Source organism: Protobothrops mucrosquamatus, unplaced genomic scaffold, assembly GCF_001527695.2.
Source record: "Protobothrops mucrosquamatus isolate PMUCROS unplaced genomic scaffold, P.Mucros_1.0 scaffold_162, whole genome shotgun sequence".
NCBI classification, from domain to species: Eukaryota; Metazoa; Chordata; class Lepidosauria; order Squamata; family Viperidae; genus Protobothrops; species Protobothrops mucrosquamatus.
The window spans coordinates 38,631-46,862 of NW_015386238.1; the positions used below are offsets into that span (position 1 = coordinate 38,631).

General features: G+C 37.0%; 1 protein-coding gene across 1 annotated transcript in view; it reads left to right on the plus strand.

Annotated features, from left to right (window-relative positions):
* Positions 1–5,160: 5,160 nt before the first annotated feature.
* Positions 5,161–8,232, plus strand: part of TSPAN4 (tetraspanin 4) — an 81,602-nt gene continuing 78,530 nt past the window's right edge. The window contains 1 exon segment of the mRNA XM_015821206.1: positions 5,161–5,448. Within this exon segment, the coding sequence (XP_015676692.1) occupies positions 5,161–5,448 (288 nt within the window).

Genomic DNA, 8,232 nt, shown 5'->3' on the forward strand with positions numbered 1-8,232 from the left:
TAATTTTTAGGGGGGTTTTAATTATATTTTAAATTCGACAAATATTTAAATATTCCTTTTAATTAATTTTAAATTTGTATTGTTTTGTATGTATTTTAAATAGATTGTCAGCCGCCCTGAGTCCTACGGGAGAAGGGCGGGATATAAATCCAAATATAAATAAATAAATAAATATAAAATAAATGTATCACCCTTCAGAATGATGTCTATGGGGCACTTGACAACCCAGAGGCTGTGTGGTGCTACTACTCCCTGTAAACACATGAGTTGTGCATGTGGGGGACCAGGTCCTTCTTTTACTTCAGGCAGCAGAGGAGAGCCTGAATGTATGAAGAAGACCTCTGCTAAAAGACATAAAACTTTGTGCTTTCTAAAGATGATATGGTTCAAAGGGGGAATGTCCCTAAGGGCAGTGAATTTCCCTCTCCATGGCTCACCAAAGATTAGACCATAATGTGCAGCTTGCTACATCTTACCTGGGACCATGCTTAGGGTTATCAGGGTTCGGCTGCAAAACTCTGGATGATCACTATATGGTAGCAAAAAATACAGAATTTTATATTTCAAAAACCATTAATGCACATAATTAGAAAGTTATTACCTTTCCTCTGTAATATCTTAGCAGTCTTTGCCCCAGTTTTAGTCATCGTTCTGTTTTTTCCTTCGGTACTAAATGCTCTAAGACATATTTGAAATTTGTTGGGAAGAAGATTTATGTTTGAATTAAACTTTCATTGAAAGCAGGCATAATGGGAAAATCCAACTTTTAAGGTTTCTGTCATTTATCTATTTATTTATTTGAAGTTCATGGATAAAAAAGGCACAAGTAGAAAAAAACGGTTTTGAGCAAGTAGTAAAAACATCTGTTGACTGTACAATCTGGGTTTGATCCATAAGCTGCATCTGAAGTTCCTAACTATTAATGCATATAGTCAAAGGCTTAAGTTCTTAAACCTATACTTATTTCCTATTTGCAAGTGAAAAACATTATTAAGATAGGCAATCAAGAAAGTCATATATTTATACCAGTTTAAGAGCTACCTTATCAGAGAACATAAATTATCCATCACTGCTTTTGTGTGAAAGGACCCTGACATATCTTTTCAGCTTGCCTGATTTTGTGCTATTATTTGTTATTTATTTATTTTATTTATTAAATTTTTATGCCCTTCATCTCCCTTAAAATATTATACTTATTTGTTTGTATCCATGGTACCTACAGTGGACATTTAGCACAAAATTTGATGATTGCCATTGTTATTTGTACTACAGTTACTATAATAGTGAATTTTATGAAAGTTTATTGCATTTTTTTAAAAGTTCAATTAATAATTACAAGTTAATGTATTTCAAAGAGAAGTGGTGGTGCAATAATTAGAATGCAGTATTGCAGGCTAACTCTGCTGACTGCTAGCAGTTCGATCCTGACCAGCTCAAGGCTAATCTATCAGCAATTGGTAAAATGAAGACCCAAATTGTTGGGGGCAATATGCTGACTCTGTAAACTGCTTAGAAACGGCTGTAAAGCACTATGAAGTAGTATATAAGTCTCAGTGTTATTGCTATTATTATTGTGCTTTCCAGTCCATAGGTCACAATTTTCTTGATAGTATGGAAACGTGGCATCCTGTATTCAAATCAAAACTTTCACCATGATCTAATAAAAGTTTTGATTTGAATACAGAACACCACATTTCCATGCTATCAAGAAAAATACCCCCCAGATATTTAAACTGTTCTGTTCTATGGAAACAAAAACAACCCATTATTTAAGGAAACATCTAGAAACATCTATACTAGGGGTGTCACATGGAAACTGTGCCCACCCCAACTCTGGCAAGGGGAGAAAAGTCATGATACGTTGCAACACATCACGTGACATGGTGAGTTTGACACCCCTAGTCTATACTCTGAAAGACTATTATTAAAGCTGCAGAATAAGAGAGCTGACTCTTTTATAAGGCCATTTTCTTCTTTTCTTAAGGGTTTGATGTATATTTTATAATGCTTCAGTCTATATCAAGCCTGTGATCCATGAAGTCAAATGCAATTCATCATACTATGATCTCCCCAGTGTTTGACTGCCCTGTTCGGTGCAGGCATCAAAGGCAGAGTTGGGGGGTCACATAATGAGGAGGTTGCTATACATTGATCATGGAACTGTAGTGAAACATGCCAAATTGTGAAAAGAGATGAACTTATTTTGGCTCTTAGTTTCAAGGCCATTGTAACCCACCTCTTATATCTTATACCTAAGGTTTTTATTCTCTTGACTCTGATGTTTGCTTTTTGATGGTGGCTGTTTCCTTATATCCGTGTTTTTAATTGATTAGCAGAAAGTATGTTAACAATTTCATAATTGCTTCACCCCTCTTAATTAACAAATATAAATCTCTTCATTCTATAATCTATGAAATAAGTAACCTTCTCCTTATCCAATTGTCAGCAAAAAAAAAAACTCAAACAGAGCTCTAAAATATTAAAATTAACTAACATAAAACTCAACTTTCAGCTATTGGCAAAACCCCATTTAAAAAGCATAAAAATGTCCCCAAATCTTAGTATAAATAAATTATACCTAAAGTTTAATATAAGAAAAAGAGGCCATTTCTCCTTAAAAGGGAAGGGCAAACTGCAGTACACTCATTCTAAATGCCAACCATCCCCAAGAGAACCAACACAACAACATATTCCATTCCAATAAACGTTTCACACCCCAAGTCTAAACAATCTAAGTAATCCCAGCATCTTAATAAAAAACGATTACAATTTAATCTAACAAAAAGAGTTACTCATTTAAAAAAAAACTCACACAATTAGGACACTACGTATTTAGATATTAAACAATTAGGATACAGAAAATAAGTATAAAACAAAACATTTAACAACCAAATAACCAAAGCCACATTTTTTCAATCAAAATATTAGTAAATCCAAAAAAGAACCATGCAGAATGACAACATGTTCCATTTTAACCTTGGTCAAATAAATCAATGTGGTCAAATAAATCAATGTGTCTTCCTTTTTTTAAAACACAGAACCATCTCAGTAGTTATTGATCCTTGTTACAAATTTCCTCTTTTCTTTAAGCTGTCTGTTTTGTAAATCCAACAAAGAAAATGATTCCCATTACTCTCTGGGATCATCTTTTTATTGCCTTCTTAATTTTTAAAACTCCTTACAGTCATTTTCTTTGTATCTGATGGCAGGTTCTTAGCCAAGGTTTCATTCATACAGTTCTCAAGTAGAATTTGTTGTGTATTTTGTTCTATAACATTTTGTTCTGAAGACAAACTGTTCTCAAAAAGATCCAACATGTCTGCCATAATCAATTCAAAGCCTTGATGCATCCTTGGTGGAGTTCGTCAGAGATATGTTAAATGCCATAATTTATTTCCCACAAACATGTATTTGTTTTTTTAAAATAATTTAAAAGTCTTAATATTCAAAATTCAATACTCCCGACGTTCTGTGAGCCCTTAATCTTTTTAAAAATTTCCATAGCCAAAGCTTTATTTGTTTGCTCTTTTATTTTAATTTCCTAAAGTTATACAAATAAATTTTCATTTTCTTATATTAAGGTTTGAAGGCACTCACTCACCAGGTATTGTCCCTTTGAAGGTATCTAGCTTCTTTCAAGCAGTTAACAAGCAATTTCTAAATGTAGTTAGCAAGAGAAGTGTCCAAATTTAGTGTCCTTTGAAAGGCTCCATTTACAGCTGAAGGAATTATGGTGAATTTCCCCCTCTCCCATCAGTAATCACCATCTTGCTGTCTATTTGTGAGGAGAAGGGATGACCATCGGAGTTGCCAACCGTTTAGGTCAGGGGTCTTCAAACTTGGCCCTTTTATGACTTGTGGACTTCAACTCCGAGAATTCCTCAGCCAGCATGGCTGGCTGAGGAATTCTGGGAATTGAAGTCCACAAGTCATAAAAGGGCCAAATTTGAAGACCCCTGGTTAGGTAATCTCACATCTCTCTCTTTTATCCAGAGAGAAACAAGGAGCTAATCTGACTCCTTTAAAAAGTCCACAAGAGTTGATTCTTCTTATTCCTGGAGCTGTCTTCAGTCAGTCATCTTCCTCAGAATTTTCTATAATTCATTTTTTCCCCCTATTGTTAACCATTTGAATGTTTTCTGGGCTTAGAACCAAAGCCTGCTTGTTATTTAGCAGATGCCAGCTTTTGGAATTATAATATATACCTCTAACCAGCTCATTGTTGTTCATATTGGCAAAGATGAAGTAAGGAGCCTAATGATCTCCCTCCTTCCACTCTCAAGTGTTGCAGTGGTGGCAGTGTTGACCATTAGCATGTGTCTGTTTTTGGCATATCTGCCCTGATTTTTCTTGGCTCCTGAGTTCCTCTCTATTCCACAGTCCAGGAGTCTTGGCACCCAGAAGGAACCTTTCTATTTTAAAGCCACAGGTTTGCAGAGCAAAGCTATAATTCATTTACACAGTGGAATGGCTAAAGGCAGTAGAAGCAAGGAGAGGAGACATGCCTACTGATGCTCTTTGGAAGCACACCTCCCCTTGGAAATGAAATGGAAAGGCTCTGATCCCTGAACACTTTTGAAAAATTGCCCTAATATCTATTACAGCTGCAAGCAGAACAGCTGAGAAAGCCTCTGGCAGTTCTTTGCCTGTAGCGATGAGTTTTACAGCTGAGACCAACTCCGCTTTTCAAATCTCCGAGTTGCCTAAATTATTCCGTGTTTTGTTTGTTTGTTTGTTTGTTTTAGTCTTCAGCTACACATGGACTTATTAGCTTTTTGCAGTGGGTGCAATTTCCTTTAAGCAAAAACATGACAATTTGAGCAAAGCTACTTGGCTGAGGTCCTTGAGCTTTATTTCTAATCCTAACTATGTGGCAGCTCACTTTGTGATGCTGATTTAAATTACTTTAATTTATTCCCAGAGGAAGAGAGATCAGAGCTTAGCCATGTTTCCTGCTCCTTGCTGTTTTATGAAAAGGCTTAGTGAACCAGAAAGTTCCATGATTGTTTATGTGATCTGCACCCCAAGGTGAACGTGCATCCCCAGTTCTATGGGCATTCTCCCAACTTAGGTACCCAATGTGATTTCAGTGGAAAGAAATATGCTTATATTCAGAAACAATCATTTTAGATAATGCTGTTTCTATGGCTGCTGATGCTAATGAAAAGCAATAGTGATGCTGATCATTATAACACTTCTTTTAGCAATATAACTGAGTTTGTTTTTCTTTGTTTTTGTGTTTGTGTTTTGTTCTAGCTGGGAGGCTGTGGGATCCTTGGAGTTGGCATATGGCTAGCCGTTACTCAAGGGAACTTCGCTACCCTCTCTTCTTCCTTCCCTTCTCTGTCAGCTGCCAACCTGTTGATCATTACAGGGACTTTTGTGATGATCATTGGCTTTGTGGGATGCATAGGAGCCATCAAAGAAAACAAGTGCCTCCTACTCAGTGTGAGTATAAAATGTGTCTTATCTATTTGTAGGCTGCCTTGTGACCTCAGAATGATTCTGCATATGTTAATACCTAATATGTTGTCAACTTCACATAGAGCATATCCCAGCATCTAATACAAGCAGTTTCCCATCTGGAGTAAGACACTTTTATCTAGAATCTTTAACAATGTTTACCATTATGAATTAATTGGTTGTGAAAAATGGGATGCATGTTTGTAAATACCTGAGGTTGCCATCAAGCAAATCAGATGACAATGTAAAAAGCAAGTCTATTACTTCTTGTGCCTTTAGAGATATAATTGATGGATTGTATTTGCTGATGGAATGGTTTTTGCCAGCCAAACATTTTTCCCCCCAGATCTTCTCAGGAAGTTGGAGGAAAGAGTGAGAAGCAATCCCATTGTTGGAAGTAGATTCCTATTTGCAAAACTCATTGTCCTGTTTTTACTTTTAGGTATACTCTTCTTTTTAACAACAGACTTGAGAGACATTTTGAAATTTGTCTGATACAGCAATAGATAATTAATTGTTTTTGTTTGTTAGGTTTACATCCTACCTTTCTCCAGAAGATCAAGGCCAGGAGTCTTCAAACTTGGCCCTTTTATGACTTGTGGACTTCAACTCCCAGAATTTCTCAGCCAGCGTGCCTGGCTGAGGAATTCTGGGAGTTGAAGTCCACAAGTCAGAAAAGGGCCAAGTTTGAAGACCCCTGATCAAGGCAGTTCACAGCAGGGATCTTCCTACATTTTATTCCTATACAATAAGTTTGTGAAGTTGGTTGGGCTATGCCAGGGGTAGGCAACCTTGGCTCTTTTATGACTCGTGGACTTCAACTCCCAGAATTCCTGAGCCAGCCATGCTGGCTCAGGAATTCTGGGAGTTGAAATCCACGAGTCATAAAAGAGCCAAGGTTGCCTACCCCTGGGCTATGCAAATATGATTGGTCCAAAGTTACCCAGTGAATTTCCAATGCATGTGTGGATAAAGAATAGCATATATTTCTTGCTTTGGAAATGATTTATCAAATTTGGGGATGGATGGAGACAAACAGATGGATAAATTTAAAAGAGTAGATGCAGAAATTGGATGAGTCTAGATGTTTGAAGGTTGGAAGGTCTCAGATCTTAAATCCTGGCTCTACCTCCTGCTTTATAGTTATACTTTGGTAATTCTTTCAGCTATAATGATCATTCAGATGAACCCTCATCTGGCACCCTCCCGCAACATCAGATATATGAGAGAGATAGAACTGTCACACCCTGTAATGCCATTCTGCGCATTAAAAAGTAAAAGAAAATAATTCCTATATTACCATCTCCTAGCAATAGAGCATTAAGGCACTGGCTAGAAGAATTAGCCCAGCTCTCCACTCCTCCCCTTCAACTCAGTGTTGATAAAGCCAATACACAATCTAATGCTCCAAGCAGCACATAAGATGGCACTGGTACCTTACAGTTAGAATTTTCTATCCCACAACTCCAGTAAAGAAACAAAGAATGCCTCCTTCTTCCTCTTCCATGTTGAGGCTATGGCAAAGAGCAAACAAAAAGCTAGCACAGAATCTAGTTAAAACATATTTACTTATATTTACAGAAATACCCATTTTTCTTGAAGCTGCCAAGATATCAGTGTTAGTATTTGGGAATAAGTTCCTCATTTATGAATTGGATAAGCATCAATTCTTATGTATTTGAGATCTTAAAAATTCTTGGCTTGGGGGAAAACAAATACTGAAATCAACTTTTCATCCTAGAGCAGATGTTCACTTTAAATTGTCTCAGTCAACACAGTTTAAAGCATACTTGAAATATGGCACTCCTTAAATGGAACTCTTTCATATATAGAAGCTGTCATGTTGTTCTCCTATGTTAAGTAAAGGGTACAGTCCTTTGATATGTAGGCAGCGTGTACTGTTTTCTTCCACTTCACAATGACATGTTTCTTTTATACAGCAAAAATAATTTTAGGAGATTCCTTAGAGTCACACCAGATTGCTTCCTGAAATTCAATGTTTTCTCTCTCTCCCTCCCTCCTTCTGCACACGCACGCGTGCGCGCGCACACACACACACACACACAATAATAAGATTGACTTCAGTAAATGAGGGGGTAAATCCTTAGTTAGAAGTTACATGAATGTAGACAATCCAGTTCCTACGCAGCAGAGATTAGGGATCGTTGCATCTTCTAATCAGACTTATAAGTAGAAAATTGAGCTAAAATCTCTCCATAGTCATTTCTAATTCGTTTGTTTTAAAATTCAGCAGCCCTCTCAAATACTTTTCCTAATGTTTACCTCCAGTTGCATTGGAATCCTCAAATCTCACATTAGAGAACATGAAATTTCTGCTTCCAGTTTTACTCTTCGTTGGATAGCTCTTTGATTTTTGATACTCTTCAACATCTTCATCAACGATTTGGATGAGGGGATAGATGAGGAACTCATCAAATTTGCGGATGACACCAAGCTGGCAGGAATAGCCAACACTCCAGAAGACAGGCTTAAGATACAGGAGGACCTGGACAGACTTGAACACTGGGCGCTATCTAACAAAATGAAATTCAGTAATGAAAAAAGTAAGATTCTACATTTAGGCAAGAAAAACCAAATGTACAGGTATAGTATAGGGGGTACCTTGCTCAATAGTAGTAACTGTGAGAGGGATCTCGGAGTCCTAGTGGACAATCACTTAAATATGAGCCAGCAGTGTGCTGCAGCTGCCAAAAAAGCCAACACAGTGCTGGGCTGCATTAACAGAGGGATAGAATCAAGATCACGTGA